The sequence below is a fragment of the Pelodiscus sinensis genome, chromosome 11, assembly GCF_049634645.1.
Source record: "Pelodiscus sinensis isolate JC-2024 chromosome 11, ASM4963464v1, whole genome shotgun sequence".
Taxonomy (NCBI): Eukaryota; Metazoa; Chordata; order Testudines; family Trionychidae; genus Pelodiscus; species Pelodiscus sinensis.
Window position 1 is genome coordinate 22,905,633 of NC_134721.1, and position 17,703 is coordinate 22,923,335.

Below are 17,703 nucleotides of genomic sequence, written 5' to 3' on the forward strand. Positions count from 1 at the left end.
CAATCTCAGGTGAGAAATATTTATATAGGAGAGCTGAAAAAGAAAGGCCAGAGTTCCACAGCAAGATAGTACTATCAATTCAATAGACCATCCTGTTTTGTAATTAATGTGTAGTGCTTTATGGCACTTGTACACAGAGTTGGGTGCTTCTCACCCCCCAAGTCAATCCCAATTGATATGAAAACCAGATGACCAACCTGCTCTTAGTGGTTTAGTACCTTTTGCTATAAGTGTTGATGTGAACAATCTAGTCAAGTTTCTTAAGCATATTTTATATACGTAACTTCAGCTGCTGAAGTAATGCTTAATCCTGAAGTGCATCTAGTTCCTACAGATTATAGTTCCATTGGTGCTGTGTTCTTCTCCACTAAGTTTTAGTATGCAGAGACTGGTCCCTCCATGTGAACAGACTGAGTAATAAATGATTGCATCTTTCTAAGAAGTGTCAAAAGAGATCCAATACATTGGCTTCCAAAAAAGCCTATGATACACAATCCCTTCTATCAAGGGCAGATACTATATACATGTAATATATCTTTATCAAAGAATCTGACACATATGCAATTGTTCATTTATTGAATTTGAAATTTCATGATACAACATAGATTAAAAACTATATAATACAGTGTTCAAAACAGTCTAGGACATGTTTCCCAAAATAACATGAGAACAAAGGAGAGCAGCTTCAATCTGCTGACTATATAGGAGATACACAGGGCATGATAGCACAAGTCACTGTTCTCTGTTGCAACATCTTTAAAATCTGTAAAGTGGATTTTACTGCCTATTGTGTAGCAATTTCTCTCCTACTGTATTAATGGAACAGATAATATGGGATGAGAAAGAGACCATAATATAGATGCCAATTTTATCAAATAGTTCAGAATTGTGATTACTTTTACATGTAGTATTTTACATGTTGGGATAGAAAATAAACAACGCTGTCATCACTGATTAAGCTCATGGACTGCAAGGACAAATACTGACAACTTTTAGGAGCTTTTTCAATGTGCTTCAACTGGGACCCACAAAATTCCTATTTTTAATAATCTTGTGACTCAGAAAGATATTACTAGTTATGGTGGTAAAGCAATGAAGACGACAGACAAGATCAGAACATTCTCTAGCCTGTAACTTATTTGGTATTTGAATCAGGTCTTCAGAAGTTAAATGCTAGTGCATTAGTTTACACTGACTAGCATCTGTATTTGATTTGACCATTTATTTAAATTAACTCAAGAACAGCATTAAAATACATGTTAGTCACTGCAAACACACAAATGATCCAACATGAATTGTAAAATGAGCTGATGGCAAGAAAAATCCAAGTTACACATTCTTTCTTATGTCTAAAGCATTCATAGAAAACTCACTGGGGTACATAATGAGTTAACTTTTAAATTAATTATGCAACTGTAAAGCTCCTTCAAAAAGAAGCTCAAGTTTTCTGACCAGGACATAGAGGTCTCCTAAGTTTGCAAGGCAAGTCATCAGTTGTAGCTCACCCCAGAATGGGGTTCTGAGCCAAAACTTCAAAAAAACACTTAACGTGCCACTTCCAAGCAAGTCAGGATTTATAGTTAACATTTTCCCTGCTGTTTTACTCTTTCTATTGCCAACACTATCTACTGAGGAAGCTTAAGAAATGCATCATTTCTAGTTGTAATAAATTGATGCTACTGCTGTTTTCATTTATTTTACTCAAGTGTATTTAGTACTTCTGAAGCCTTCCAAAGAGATAAGTGCACATGACAAGAAACAGATACAAACAGCAGGGTTTAACCTCAGCAGCCTGTCTGAGTGATCTCTTTTCCGGAAGATTTTGTAATTTCCATTGTCGTGAATACCTGTAAGAAAACCAAAACACAAACAATTTACCTTTTGGATTTATTAATGCCTTGTGCAGTAGTCTAAATGGCTGTTTGCCCCTTATACAATAGCACAAGTGAGGCTTCTACCAAATGTCTTTCTATGTAAGCTAGATGAAGACTACATAACTAGTTATTTACAAGAAATTTCAACTTTGTATATTTAAAAGCCCTAGTAACACTGGATTTCCCTCAAAGTTCAAAATAAAAGATTTAATGTGATAATATTTTAGATAATATTTGAGGGGAGTTACACATATTCAGGAAGAGAATAAATCACAGGGTTAAATATTAACTAACTCCTGGTTTGTATAAGTTGAAATTTCCCCCTTACCTCGGCACACGTTGGATGTATACCTATTGTTTCATCAAGTAATTCTTTTGTGAGTCCACATTTCATTGCTGCACCAAAGCCTTGGGTAATTTCTCCAGCATTGGGTCCAAGAACATGAAATCCTATCACTCGGTCCTGTTAAGAAAAGAAAAAGGAAAAGAAAAAGAAAAAGGAAAAAGAAAAGAAAAGGTCAGAGCAAATTAGGCCTTGTACTGGTAAAGTGGCATATTCAAATTTGAAGAGCAACTTCTAGTTGTCTTAAGATTTGTCTTGAAATGAATTGAGTCAATAGTACACTTGGCACAAGTCAACCTGCTCTGAAGCATCTATAAGTCAGACCAGGGACATGCGGAGCAGCTTTTTTCGCCCCGGAGGTCACAGGCGGCAGGACCGCGGTGCGTCTGGGCGGTCCCTCCGCCTGCGTCCTCCGGGGCGAGAAAAGCCCCATTCGTAAGTACGGATCCGACATAAGTCGGATCCGCGTAACTCGGGGACTGCCTGTATCTTGTGGATTAAAAGAACAAGTTTAAGTTCTTAATAAAATATCCTTGTTACTGCATTAATAGAAAGTGTCTAGAATTCACCATGAACCAAGACCCTGGCCTCAAGTCAATCACTAAATATGTTCTTGAGTCTGTAGCCTAGAAATTTTACTTCTGAGGATAAACATCTGTGGACACAAATTTCAATGTATAATACTTACACCATCATGTTTATTGCAGATTATCTTTGCAAAGCAAGTATTATTGTCTCGGCTGGGTACTGTCCATTCCAGAGGCCAAAACAAAGTGTGATACACCTATAGGGGGCAAGAGGAAGTAGTGTTAAGCATGATTAAAATATTTTAATTTTAGTCTGTTTTATAAGATTCCCAGTTTGTACCACAACTTTAAACTGCTAGATATCGATTTCTCTTTAACATTTGATGGCATTACTCTCCAATTTCTAACTGAGTTTATCATCTTCACTCACTCGTATCTTCCAAATGAAAAGTTTATATGTAGGGTGCAGCTAGTGGCATTACCTATTGAGCTTGCTCAACACTTCCCAAAATATCCAGTTTTTTTCAGTTACCTATAAAACATTTTGGTGGCAGTTTTCCATGCCTGGTATCTTCCCCAGGCTGATTTTTTTGGGAACTGTCAGTCAAACCAGTTCAGCTATTTCTGGAAACAAGGATAACTCTGCAAAGCACTAGTGCTCCCCATGCTTTTAGGGATGCAAGGAGTCTCGTTTCATGTGCTCTCAATTAGAATCTCTAGCTGGCACCCAGGCAGTGTGGAAGTATACTCTGTATCTGAGTCAGATGGCTCGGAAACCGAACCTATGACATTATGGGGGAAGGGTAAAGACTGCCACTGACTTGCAAGGAGGCAAAGTCTAGCAGCTAGGGGAGGAAAGATCCCATTGTCAAAGTGTCCCACTACTCTCTAGTGCTGATCATTAACAATACAGTGGGGTAGCTGTGTTAGTCTGAATCTGCAAAAGCGGCGAGGAGTCCTGTGGCACCATATAGACTAACCGAAGTGTTGGAGCATAAGCTTACATGGGCAAAGACCCACTTTGTCAGAAGCACGTCTGACGAAGTGGGTTTTTGCCCACAAAAGCTTATGCTCCAACACTTCGGTTAGTCTATACGGTGCCACAGGACTCCTCGCCGCATTAACAATACATTAACTGATAAGTTAATGCTTATCAGTTTGTTACCTGTTAACCTGTGCCCTCCCCAGCTTTGCTCCTGAGGAGCTGGCTGCCCTGTGTTGTGGGCTCTAAGCCCCAATCCTGGGGTGCCAGCTCTACTCCCGGGGAGCCAGCTGACCCATGCAGACTAGTACCCTGGTCGTGGGAGTTGCAGCGTGGGTTAGTCAGTTCCCTCGGAGTGTGGCTGGCTCCACCATCCTTAATTCCTCCCAGGTAAAACCGTTAACTACGTAACCAATAAGATTAACAATTACATGGTTATTTTAAAAGGCTTTGTTTTACATCCCTAGTCCAGAGGATTACAACTGAATACTGTTATCAGTTATTCCGTTAGCTCAAGTGGCAGAGGGCTGTATGTGCCAACCCTGCTGCTGAACCATGTGGGTTTAGTGCCATATGACAGGATTTCAGTTCTTATTTCTCCTTCTAAAAAGGCTAGGAAATTATACAAAAGAACGACATTAGGAGAACAGTAAAGTTGCAAAGTCAAGCACTCAAAAGATAGGCAGGAAATGACAGAATAAGGCTATGTAACTTATCTCACTACCCTTATGTTTATTCAGTATGTAGTCTTAAATTATACTAGGGGGCTGCCCCTCAGAATACTATGCTCATCAAGGGAGGAGGCAGGAGCAGGCTGGGGGTGCCGGGTCTCAGTGGAAAGGGTGTGTGAGGACGCTGGGGGTGCAGGTTCTCGGCAGGGTGCTGACTGAGGGGGCTGGGGCCACCTTGGCGCGCCAGCCTTGCCCCCTCTCAGCCGAGGTCCCACACCTCTACCCCTCACTGACTACCTTGCCGAGCAACGGGAAAAGCCTCCTTTAAAAATGTCCCTGCTCTACTATTCCCCCAGCCAGGGAACAGGCAAAGGAAGTGGCAGGACATGGGGAGCCTTGGGGTTCCCCTCCAGGAAGCTGGCGGTGGTGCTCCAGCCTCACCCCTCCACCCACGAGGATGAGGGGGAAGCAACTAGTCGAATCACTATTAGCCAACTAGTCGCTTACATCCCTGTTCTGAAGACAGAATTAATAGTTTGCTCCTAGGTTTTTTTATGGTGCTCATCACTACAGTGATTGCTTCACTCAGACTGAGTTTATTTTTACAACATGCCTGTGAGATCAGTGGTATGAACTGTTTTTCTGCAGTCCCCTGCCTCGCCTCACCATACACAATTTAACTGTTGACACCAATGAGGCAGGGATAACTCCAGATTAGTTTCTCACTACATAACCCTTATTCAGTCCCATACAAGGTCCCTCCTATGCACTAAAATGAGACTTGGATTCTATGGTAGAAGTACATGATCACCTACATTCAGACCCTTTGTCATGCATATGCACAGTTTTGATTATGATTTCACTGGTAATTAGTTCTGGCATTTTCTAACTTTTGAACATGTGGCTATGAAGCCTTAATATAGTTCGAGTAAAATATAAGCTTTGCCATTGTTATGTTTTTGTTTTAAGCACTCCTATTAAAATCTGTTTAAACTTACTTCATGATGTTTTATAAGTTTTTTCCACTGGTTTCTGTTTAGTGCCAGCTGCCTAAGATGCTATAGTTGCTGCAGATGCACTTCAAATACTGTAGTTTACACACAGTATTTAAATTGCATCTGCAGCAACCAGATATTTTAGGTAACTGGCACCAAAAATTATAGTATGAACCTGCAAAGCACTGTGGTACACAAAGGGATGAATAAATACTGATTCAAAGAACTTTCCAGCCACTGTTCTAGTGAAGTGAAATTACCTTTCCTCGTTCAATTTGGATTCTCGTACTCCAAAAACTTTATGGGACTATATATCTAAAGGCAAATGCTTCCAGATTCGAGACACAAGGTGTGAGAAAATCTTTTATTGGACTAACCTCTGTTGGTGAGACTAGCTTTGGAAATTGTCAGACGTCTTAGAAAATACTTGACTAATGCTGATGACACAGGGATATTTAAATAGGGATTTCCTCAATACTTGCAATGTTCTTTCAACCAGTAGCTTCAAGAGAAAATAGCACATTTAAACAGGCAACTTAGAAAATGGAAACTTCAGAATCTCACCTCTAGGTTGTCCTTTCCATATTCTTCAATGGCTCTCTCTTCAGGTAATCCACAACAGCCATACTCCAAAGGAGTAAACACTGTAGTAGGTACATTGACATAGTCACACTAAAATTAAAAGAACACAGTTTTCTTTATATGAACATGTGCATATGACTGGTGTAAAGATAAAAACATCCCTTTTTTAAATAAGGGAACAAGCTGCAGCATTAAATTTCATTTGTTTACAAACACTCGTCATAATAGCACAAGACCCAAGATTCTCAGACAACAAATGCAGTCTGTGAGGTAAATACAATGGTGAAACTAAAGAGAATATTCTCATAGAATATGATCTTACCTTTATAAAACTACCACCAAAAAGCCTGCGAGCTAGTAGCTTGCCTGCCTGAATTGCAACTGGGGTAAGTTCAAGTTTCCCATCCAAGATATCTCCAATAGCATAGATGTGAGGCACATTGGTTTGTTCCTCATCATTTACAGGTATTTTCCCATTCCTTTGGGAGGGGTGTGTGTGTGAGGGGAGAGATGGGAGAGGAAGAGAGGGAAAAAAAGCAAGCGTACAACAATAATCAGATCATACATTCTCAGTTCAGTTTGAGACCTATTCTACTACATGGAAACACTAATACTTTCAGGTGTTCCTCATAAGAAAGAGCTAGAAGTATTTATGCCAGCTCTAGTTAGAGTGTAAACTCCTTGGGTCACACTGACTTTTCCTCCCATACAGTGCCACACAGTCAGTATTTAATGAGCCAGATTCTCATCTCTGTCAACACCACCACTAACATTTGTGAGAAATAAGGATCTGTCCTTCTATTTGACTATTATATAGTTTGCTGAAATAATATACTGCTCCCTCTTAAGCAAAAGAGTACTCTGTTGGCACAGATGATAAGCAAAGCATTCAAGCTATTTAGCCCATGCGCTCTGTTGCTTTGTTCATAATGCTAATTTAATCTGGTTAAACCAGAAGACTGAACTCAGGGTTCATCTATATAAAAAAAATGAAACACCACAAGCCAACCTTAAACAAGCAGATTGCTAAGCCATTTTAGCATTGCAAGGGACAAAAATGCAAGTATAAAGCTTGAGTTTAATGGGCATTCCCACTAAATCTCACATTAGCAAGTTAAGATTTTTTTTTAAAGATCAGTAAATAGCCATGTAACAAAGGGATAAAAAAATATTTATTGGATTATAATTAAAGTTTACAGACTGGCAAAGCAAGAAAAGTTGCTTGAGAACTTAGTTCGATTTACTGAGGTTTACTCTGTATATTTTGACATTTCAACTGTTGTAAATCTAACCTTTTGAATCTCAGTTACTACTGTCTTTAAACTCTCTACTGTCTGACCCTCAAATTTCCCATAACTGAATATTAAATAAAAAAACCACACACACTAAAAATTCTCTGTGAAAATTTAAAAAAAAAATCAAGTTTGTCTATCTTACTCACAGGTCAGTGAAGCAGACGCATTACTGACTACTTCAAATTAATATATACCACCCACCCACTTAAAATAGTGATTTCTATAAGAAGGATACCTTTTAATGTGGTAACACTCATGCTCCCTTTTCTTGGGGCAAGGGCATGAAGATTTTCAATCTCTTAACTGACAAATATCAGAAGCAGGAATTTCAAATTCACTATCAACTATGACTAGTAGGGTTAAGAATCAGAGTAGTCCTGGAGGGAATGTACAACATAAATTATGATACTCACTTTTCATTGATTTTGACACCAATCTTATCTAAACCAATGTTTCTGGTACAGGCATCACGACCAATGGCTATCAAAATCTGCAAAAAAGAAAAAAAGCTCTCAGAGGGGTAGCTATGTTAGTCTGTAACTTTAAAAACAATTAACAGTACTGTAGCACCTTAGACCAACAAATATCTCATTTCATTGAAAACTAAGCAAGGGGACAATTGAAGCCACATACTTAAGTAACTTGAAGACATGAAGGTTTCAGTAGTAAGCCCAATTAGTTCTAACAAGATGATAGAAACAAAAAAATTACTTTGACACTAGAATAATGGTAGGAACTGACAAATGATGACATATAAACACCATATGCAAAAATAGTCCAACTTCTAGTAGGGCAGTTAAAGTATCAGCAATTCTGTGGACAGGGTCATAACAAAATAATACTGTAAACTTCTGATAATCTGGCACCTTTAGGACCCAGGGGGTGCCAGATTATCAGATATGCCGGACTATCGGAAGGGGGGGGCTATGAGGGGTCTGGGATGGGGTGGGGGAATGCCACCCCAGACCCCTCATAGCCCCCACTTCCGATAGTCCGGCTCTGCCCCAGGCATCCCTGATTCAGCCGCTGCTGGTCAGTTTCAGCAGTGGCTGAATCCAGACGCCTAGGACAGAGCAGCTGGAGTGCTGCCGGGTTGGTCCGGTAGTGCCAACCCTTGGCGCTGCGAGACCAACCCGGCAGCACCCCAGCTGCTCTTGTGGACGCCTACGGCAGAGCAGCTGGGGATCTGCTGGGTTGGTCCCGCAGCACCGCTCCTCGGCGCTACTGGACCAACTGGCAGCACCTCAGGTGCTCTGCCCCAGGTGTCCCCAAGTCAGCTGCTGCTGAAACTGATCAGCGGCTGACTCCAGGAAGCCCAGGGCAGAGCAGCTCTGCCTCAGGCTTCCTGGAGTCAGCTGCTGGTCAGTTTCAACAGCAGCTGAATCGGGATGCCTGGGACAGAGAAGCTGGGGCGCTGCCAGGTTGGTCCCGGCAGCACCACACCTCGGCACTGCAGGGACCAACCCGGCAGCACCCCAGCTGCTCTGTCCCAGGCGTACCCATGTCAGCTGCTTCTGAAACTGATCAGGGGCTGATTCCAGGAAGCCGGGGCAGAGCAGCTCTGCCTCAGGCTTCCTGGAGTCAGCCGCTGGTCAGTTTCAGCAGCAGCTGAATCGGCGACAGCTGGGGTGCTGCGGGGTTGTTCCCGCAGCCCCGAGGAGCAGCGCTACGGGACCTACCCGGCAGCACTCCAGCTGCTCTGCCCCCGGCTTCCCCGATTCAGCTGCTGGTCAGTTTTAGCAGCGGCTGAATCGGGGAAGCTGGGGGCAGAGCAGCTCCAATGGTCTGGCTGCCCAGAGCACTTCCGGGTTCCTGATGGTGCTGGACTACCAGGAGTGCCAGACCATCAGATGCTGGAAGATTGGAGTTTTACTGTATTGAAATCTTTTTTTCTATGGTATACTGACAACTCTGGCAGGTTGCCAAAGTTATCGAATTTCTTATTGTTCTTCCTTTTCAGTGTTTTCAAATAATATAAATGGATTGAAGAGCTTTAATGATCATTAACATTACGCTCGGATACATGTTTGTGAGCATCATTTAGTGGAGGGATGGGGAACCTCTGGTGCACTAGTCACATGCAGTTCAAAGATTAGCTGCTGGTGAGCCCAGAGATTGTTTACCTGAGCATCCGTAGACTTGGAGCCCTGCAGTTTCCAATGGCTGAGGTTCACCGTTCTTGGCCAACGGAAGCTGCAGAAAGCAGCGTGACCAAAGGCTCACCTTGAAGAACCGCATACTACCCATGGGGCCAGAGGTTCCCCATCTCTAATTTAGTGTCTGATAACAGTGATATCTGAATTATAAAACTGCTTACAGTATTATATTCTCCTTCAACAATTTCTGTTCCTTCAGTAGATTGTGCTACCACTTTCAGTCTTCCTGGCATTCCTTCCTCCAATCTTTCAATCTGTAGGAAAGAATTCATAATCTTAGTTGTTACCTTAACCAGCAGAGCCTTATTGCACTGTCACAATACACTCTTGGTGAATGTTCAGCTATAATAAAATGCTTTAATATAAATGCATGGCTACACAGAATTTTCAGCATTCAGTAGAATTCTTTTCACAAAAGACATTTTATCACAAAAAACTTGTATTCTGTATAATTTGTTCAGGTTGACTCATTATTTAGCAAGAAAGGAGAGGAAAAAAGTGGAAATACTTGCCTGAATGGGTACAAATTTCCTGATGAATTTAACACCATGACTTTCCATATAGGCACCTGATCTCTCTGCCATTTCTTGGTCAAAGCCTCGAAGAAGGATGGAGCGCACCATAATTGTGACATCCAAACCAATGCCAGCAAGAAATCCGGCACACTCCAGAGCCACATAGGAGGCACCCACAATTAGAGTTTTGCCAGGGCAGTAAGGCAGGGAAAAGAGGTCATCACTGAAAAGAATCACAGTAAATATTATAAGTTCTACAATTTAGCTTTGTTTCAATTTGCATGAGCAAAAGCAGACATTAGATAAGTCTTTAACGAGACTAACATCTCACTCACCTAGTAATGCAGTATTCCTTATCTCCAGGGATACCCAAATATCGGGGCCTTTCCCCTGTTGCTAAGACAAATGTCTGTGCTGTGTGAAAGGTTTCCTGTCCTTTCCTGTTGGTTGCCTGAGATACAGGGGGAAAAAAAAAAAAAGTTACAGAGCTATTGTATTCTTAGGTGACAGGAAAGTTACTCCTGGCAAAAGGCATACTGCCAACAAAAAAAACCTCAACTTTATCAAGAGGTTGAAAAAATGCAATAGGATTTAGAAATGAGTTTTGATGACAGATGGATGCAAGTGAAAACCATTATATTGTGGAGTTACTGGGCTACATTGTACAAGGATTTCTTAAGAGTGACATCTATTATTTATTGGTTTATATGAGGAAATACATTAGACTACCTTCCCCATTCTAGTTGCATTGAATAACACAGTGATTAGCTGTCTTGGGCAGGGCTCAGAAGGTTTATGGTAATAAGACAGATTTACAATTAAGTTTTACATTAGTTATTTAAGAAGGAGGTACGCTGTAAGTTTCTTCAACTTGAAAAAAAACGAGTTCAACAGTGGAGCTGCATCTATACTACAAGCCTCTTCCACAAGAGGAAATGTAAATGGAACGCTCATTTGCATTTCCTCTTCGGATCCCTTTTGCACAAAAAAAGAGCTGCATAGGGCTCAAGGAAGAATGGCTCTTGTGCAAAAGGGGGTTTTAGCTCAAAAGGGATCCAAAGAGGAAATGCAAATGAGAGCACAACATATACTAATGAGCACTCCATTTGCATTTCCTTTAGCGGAAGAAGCTTGTAGTATAGACGCAGCCCGATACTAGTGGCAAAACACAGTTATTCAGGTAATTTTGAGGCTTCTGTAGGAACAGTAGGCTAAAAAAGTGCTTTAAGATAGACTGATACATTAGCTAGGAAGAAAAAGACAGTCAGGGTATGTCTACACTACAAAGTTAATTCGAACTAACAGACGTTAGTTTGAATTAACTTTGATAGGCGCTACACTAGCAAACCGCTAGTTTGAACTTAATTCGAACTAGCGGAGCGCTTAATTCGAACTAGGTAAACCTCATTCCACGAGGACTAATGCCTAGTTTGAATTAAGTAGTTCGAATTAAGGGCTGTGTAGCCACTTACCGTATATACTCGAGTATAAGCCGAGTTTATCAGCACATTTTTTGTGCTGAAAAATGCCCCCCTCGGCTTATACTCGAGTCAGCGTCTCGAGAACTGAGGAAAGTGAGTACGCTGGTCAGGTTCTAAGGCATCCAGGTTGTCGTATCTGTCAGGAGGTGTTATTGTTATGGACTGCGTTGTAAATTCATCATCAAAGTATCTCGTGTCAATTTCTGAGGTCTGAAAGCTCTATGTATGTGCGATGAACAGCGCACATACATAGGCTTGTTGGCTGCACAGTGACTGCCAGTGATTGGCTTGTCACTGTGCTGTGGGCAGGGGGCGGGTCCGGAGGCAGAAGCGCGGCTCAGCGCAGGCTGAAGAGAAGAGATAAGGTAAGGGGCCTGAATGGAAAGGATAAAATCCTTATGGAAAGCAGGATCTGCCCAGGGATTGTGGAAATATTTTATCCTCTGTGTCGGGGGAATGGTATATGTGGAGAGAGAGTTGCCATCTGCAAGTTTCCCTCAGCTAAAAACACGAAAACAGCTAGGAAGCCGGGACACCTGAGGAAAAGAGCTATGGGGAGCTGATTGAGCTTGGTTGCTGATTGAGCTAAGGTTGTTGTACTTTTAAAGTTACGGTATTTTTGATACCATATTGTTTTTGTTGACCCCCCCTTTCCACTTACAGAGCTAGGTTATTGTTTTTCTTTGAAATAAATATTCATGTAATTTTATTGGTATCTATCTTCATTTTTTACATTTACCAGTAGCTGCCTCATTTCCTACCCTAGGCTTATACTCGAGTCAATATTTTTCCCCAGTTCTTTGTTGTAAAATTAGGTGCCTCGGCTTATATTCGGGTCGGCTTATACTCGAGTATATACGGGTAACTCGAACTAGTGGGAGGCTAGCCCTCCCCAGCTTGCCCTGGTGGCCACTCTGGGCACCACCAGGGAAACTATTCTGCCCGCCTCCCGGCCCCGGAGCCCTTAAAGGGGCACGGGCTGGCTACAGTGCCCGTGCCAGGTGCAAGCCTGCCAGCACCCAGCCAGCAGACCCTGCACCTGGCACGGCTCGAGCCAGCCACCCACTGCCACCCAGCCCTCCGCCTCTTCCCGGGACCAGGCTGGTGGCTCCCGGGAGCCTGCCCAGGTCTGCAAGAGGCAGGCGCTCGCCTGGCCTAGTGCAGACATCGTGGACCTCATCCACGACCTCCACACTAGGCACTGGAAAGTGGCCGTCTAGGGCAGGATAGCTGCCAGCCTGGCTATCCAGAAGCAGGTATGCATGAAAATCAAGGTGGTCCACTGAGACCCCTGACCCTGAGCTTAAAATGGCCGTATTGGGTCAGACCAAAGGTCCATCTAGCCCAGTAGCCTGTCTGCCGACAGCAGCCAACACTAGGTGCCCTGGAGGGGATGGACCAAAGACAATGACCAAGCCATTTGTCTCGTGCCATCCATCTGCAGCCTGTACTCCGGGCGAGAAAAGCTGCTCCGCGTCTGCAGACCAGGAAGACGCGGAGCAAAGCCGCTGCCCGAGCCTCCCCCCCCCCCCCCCCGCTGCATCGCAAAGCCGCGGGGGGGCTCGGGCAGCGAGGCATCCCAGGCCGCCTGGGCTGCTCCGCTGCCGGCTTCCCCGAGGCTTTGCAAAGCCGCGGGGAAAGCCGGCAGCGGGACAGCCCAGACACCCCGCGGCTGTCCCGCTGCCGGCGTCTTCAGAGGCTTTGCTCTGCTGGTCTCCAGCAGACCAGGGAGACTGGGAGCAAAGCCGCGGAGGACCCAGGCGGCAGGACCGCGGTGCGTCTCGGTCCGCCGCCCGCGTCTTCCTGGTCTGCTGGGATTGGGGGGGGGGGCGCAGTTAGTACGCCCCCCCCCCCCCAGCAGACTAGACTTTTCTCTGGACGCCTGTGGCAGAGCAGCTGGGGCGCTGCCGGTTGGTCCCGCAGCGCCGCTCTGGGCGCTACTGGACCAACCCAGCAGCACCCCAGCTGCTCTGCCCCAGGCGTCCTGATTTAGCCGCTGCTGAAACTGACCAGCGCTGACTACAGGAAGCCCGAGGCAGAGTTGCTCTGCCTCGGGCTTCCTGGAATCAGCTGCTGATCAGTTTCAGCAGCAGCTGACTTGGGGACGCTTGGGGTTCTTAAGTTGATTCTGTATGTAAGTCAGAACTGGCGGTCAGTTTCAGCAGTGGCTGAATCTGGACGCCAGTTCCGACTTACATACAGATTCAACTTAAGAACAAACCTACAGTCCCTATCTTGTACGTAACCCGGGGACTGCCTGTATGTTGCATTTGACCTTTTAGGAAGGAGCAATCAGTTTCATACATATAAAATGTGTAATGACTGTCGAGGAAGGAGTACTGCAGAAAGGGATTTAGGGGTCATAGTGGACCACAAGCTAAATATGAGTCAGTGTGACACTTAAAAAAAAAAGGCAAACATCATTCTATGATGTATTAGCAGGAGCGTTGTAAGCAAGAGAAGTTATTCTTCTGCCTCTTCTCTGTGCCGATTAGGCCTCAACTGGAGTATTTTGTCCAGTGATGGGCACCACATTTCAGAAAAGATCAAGTCCAATCCCCTGCACCTTCTATATCATGGCTGATAGATGTGTATCTAGCCTGCTTTTAAACATCTCCAATGAAGGATTCTACAACCTCCCTAGTCAATTTATTCCAGTGCTTAATCACCCTGACAATTAGAAAGTTTTTCCCTAACATCCAACCTAAACCTCCCTTGCTGCAATTTAAGCCTGTTGCTTCTTGTTCTCTCATTAGATGTTGAGAATAATTTTTCTTTCTCCTCCTTGTAATACCTTTTTAAGTACTTGAATATCCTAGAATGTAATTCATCAGGTCCAGGTGATTTGAAGACATCTAACTTCTAAGTCAATTTTAATTTGTTCTTTTTTCCATTTTAATTTCTGAACCTACCTTCTTTTCTCTAGCATTCACTATTGTAGGCACCCAATCACCACTACCCTGCTTGGTGAAAATTAAAGTTGTTAAGCACTTCTGCCGTTTCCACATTTTCCACTGTTTTTCCCTTTTCATTAAGCAATGGGGCCTATGTTGTCCTTGATCTTCTCTCTTGCTTCTAAAATATTTGTAGAATGTTTTCTTGTTACCTTTTGTCACTGACTAGATTTAGCTTGTTTCATACCTTCACCTTTCTAATTTTGCCCCTACCTATGTGTATTTGTTTATATTAATCCTTTGTACTTTGAGACTAGTTTCAACTTTTTACAAGGTTCCTTTTCGATTTTTACACAATCTTTCTATTAAGCAGCCACTATTCTTGTCTGTCTGTCTGTCATGGGATTTTCAATTTGCCACTTCTGTGCATGTGCCAATGCAGCCACCCCCACCAGCTCCTGCAGGCGTGTTCTGCCTCCTGGCTCAGTGCCACGCGGCTCCACTCATAGGGAGGCGCTGCCATTGTGGCCGATGCGGCAGGCATGCTCTGCGGCCACCTCTTGCCACCGCCTCCCTGCCTCCGCCCCAGCCTGACCGCAGGAGCCATTGCAGGTCAGCCTTGGCTAATGGAGAATGGGGGGCTGGATGCATAGCGCTGCAGGTTAGAGCACGCCACAAGCAGACCCCATCCTGCCATAGGCGTGCCCCAGCTCATAATACTCCAGCCCCCCGGGTAGACCCACATGGCTGCCACTGAAGGTTACGAAGAACTAACAAAGAAGAGGTTACAAAGAAACAATTTCATTTTCTAGGCCCTTCACCTCATCTCTGCTGTGGAGATGTCTGCCCTGACTTGCTGCCAGCTTGGATCATCCATTTCCACTATTCCAACAAACAGCTCCCCATTTCCCGTATCTATCAAATGAGCTCCCCATCAACGTCCACAGCTCCTTCAATTTTCCCCTGAAAGCCTATTTGTGCTATAATGTGTACAGCACTCATAGGTGGGCAGATGGTGTTCCGTGTCAGCTCTCAGTGTTCCTTGCCTTCTCTCTCCACCCTTTCTCCTCAATTGTGCTTATCTGTTGTCTCACTTATATTAGGAATGGTAGGTGTGTTCTGTGTTTCTCCAACACCTAGCACTTTGAACACTCTTACACAAATTCCAATCACACTGAACTTTCTAGAAGCCCTTCCAAAAACATTTTGTAAGAAAAGTCTAGCTCAAAACATATGAGAGAGATCAAAATGAATTTTGGTGGGTTTTTTAGTTGAAACACTAGATTTAAGACGAAAAAGATTCTCCCTCTCTCCTCCCCCCCCACGCCCTTTTTAAAAAGACAATCTTTGTGAAAGTGCATCAAAAAGTCAAAAGAAAAGTTTTAAGCCAGCAATTTAGGAGAAAGATTGGATGGCTAACAGTTAGCAACTAGCTTGAATCATACTTAGCCATCCAATGTCTCTCCTAAATTGCCAGCTTAAAACTTTATTTTTGCCTTTTTCGTGCATTTTCTAATGTTTAGTCTTTTGGTGCGCTTTTAGAAAGATTGCCTTTTTAAAAAGTTATTTTTATGTTTTTTTTTAAGTTATGTTGTTCAAGAGTTCCTGGTTAAGCCAGGGTGGTTTCTTGCATCCTTAATAATGTCCTTCTGGAAAACTGCCAACTGTCTTGGATTGTTTTTCCTCTTAGTTTACTAAGGTCCCATGGGAAGCAAGACTAAGAGAGCTGGTAGATAAAGTCTGCCTTCTTGAAACCCACTGTCTTTATTTTGCTGTTCTCTCCACTATCATTCCTTAGGATCATGAGCTCTACCATTACATGATCACTTTCACCCAATTTTCAATTTCTCAACCACTCCCCTCCTATTTGTCAAAAATCAAATATAGAACAGCTCCTTCCCCTTCTCAAAAAAAATTCTCTGATTCATCAACAAGTTCTTGGAATAATATGTGCTCTGCTGTATTATTTTCCCCAACAGATGTCTAAGTAGTTGAAATCACCCATCACCACCACATCCAGTGCTTTGGATGATTGTGAGTTTTAAAAAAAAGCCTCATTCACCTCTCCTTTCTGGTTTGGTCATCTGAAGCAGACCCCTGCCATGACATTAACTTTTTTTCTTACCCCTTTTATCCTTATCCACAAACTTGCAAGAAGTCTATCTCCTATTTCCATTTTAATCTCAATTCAAGAATATATATTTTTAATATAAAAAGCAACACCTTCTATACCAATATTCCAATCATGTCTATTATCCCAGCAAGTTTCTGTGATACCAACTCTGTTTCAACTAGAGAGCAGCTTTAGGACATAGTCATGATTTTTAACAGGTCAGAGAAAATAAGCCAAAGCTAAACACACTGCAACTACCTTTATTTTGTGTGGATCAATAAATTCTGCATAGGCATTGATGTATGTCACGGTCTTCTCTCTCAAAGACACCCTGTAACCCCAATTCAAAGAGCCTATGTAGTTCTGAACTGCTTCTACCATGGTCTCCCAGTTGTGTTTCACTAAAAGAGAAACAGGAGGCATTACAGTTAAAAAGACACTGAAGTATAAAAACAGTAACTTTATGAATGTCAATATTTACAGTTTACCATAGGCTTTTAGTTACTTATTACTCAACTCAACTTATGGAAATACTTATAGGTTCAGCATTTCCTCACTAAATCAGCAAACTCAAGTACAATACAAATCTACTTTTCACATAACAATATATTAAAGTTTTCCCAGGGATACTTCATATCTAGCAGACATAGATATGTCTTGCCTTTCTTAGCACTATTTGCAAAGTTATCTGGGTTTAAGCAAACCATTTGCAAGTAACACAACAAGCTGGCTTATGCGATTTATGGTGGAATGAAGCGTTAAACTGGTTTGCTTATGTGCCTTCATAAAGAGATTTTGGGGGAGAGAGAAGAGAGAAAAGTTGCTCAAACCTCAAACAGAATTCTATTTAGTCACTTATGTACTAAAAGGATTCTACAAAAAATTGTAATCTACATCCTCCCCTACTAGTGTTCAGTATTACTAACCTTGCTCATCATACTCCCAACCAAATTTCCTTGAATCCTGAAGTGCCTGCCCCAGAAGTGCAGCCTGATGCATCAGTTTCTTAGGAATACAACCTACATTTACACAAGTGCCACCAAGTCCTGTGACCGAAAGAAAACAGTTTATTAAATATTTTTACCAGAATTAACCTAAGATGTTCACTTCTGCCTTTTGACGTGCTTTGTGTATTCCACTACCCATTCAGTCATATTTTTCAACCCATATGCAAGCAATAGGTGGAGAATTCCTTTACAACTATATACCTTACCATGGTTGACAAAGTAACAACTGGACAAGGTTGACAAAGTACCAGTTTTTCCTTAAGCACTA

The 17,703-nt window shown here is 42.8% G+C and overlaps 1 protein-coding gene across 1 annotated transcript in view; it reads right to left on the reverse strand.

The window, feature by feature from the left end:
• Positions 1-559: 559 nt before the first annotated feature.
• TXNRD3 (thioredoxin reductase 3) overlaps positions 560-17,703 on the reverse strand; it is a 38,319-nt gene continuing 21,175 nt past the window's right edge. Inside the window, exons 6-16 of the mRNA XM_075938781.1 lie at positions 17,355-17,474; positions 16,687-16,829; positions 10,276-10,391; positions 9,938-10,163; positions 9,587-9,679; positions 7,683-7,759; positions 6,297-6,453; positions 5,957-6,064; positions 2,906-3,001; positions 2,203-2,337; positions 560-1,847 (exon numbers count right to left, since the gene is read on the reverse strand). Of these exons, the coding sequence (XP_075794896.1) occupies positions 1,785-1,847; positions 2,203-2,337; positions 2,906-3,001; positions 5,957-6,064; positions 6,297-6,453; positions 7,683-7,759; positions 9,587-9,679; positions 9,938-10,163; positions 10,276-10,391; positions 16,687-16,829; positions 17,355-17,474 (1,334 nt within the window). The 3' untranslated portion in view covers positions 560-1,784. The remainder of the gene's footprint in view (positions 1,848-2,202; positions 2,338-2,905; positions 3,002-5,956; positions 6,065-6,296; positions 6,454-7,682; positions 7,760-9,586; positions 9,680-9,937; positions 10,164-10,275; positions 10,392-16,686; positions 16,830-17,354; positions 17,475-17,703) is intronic.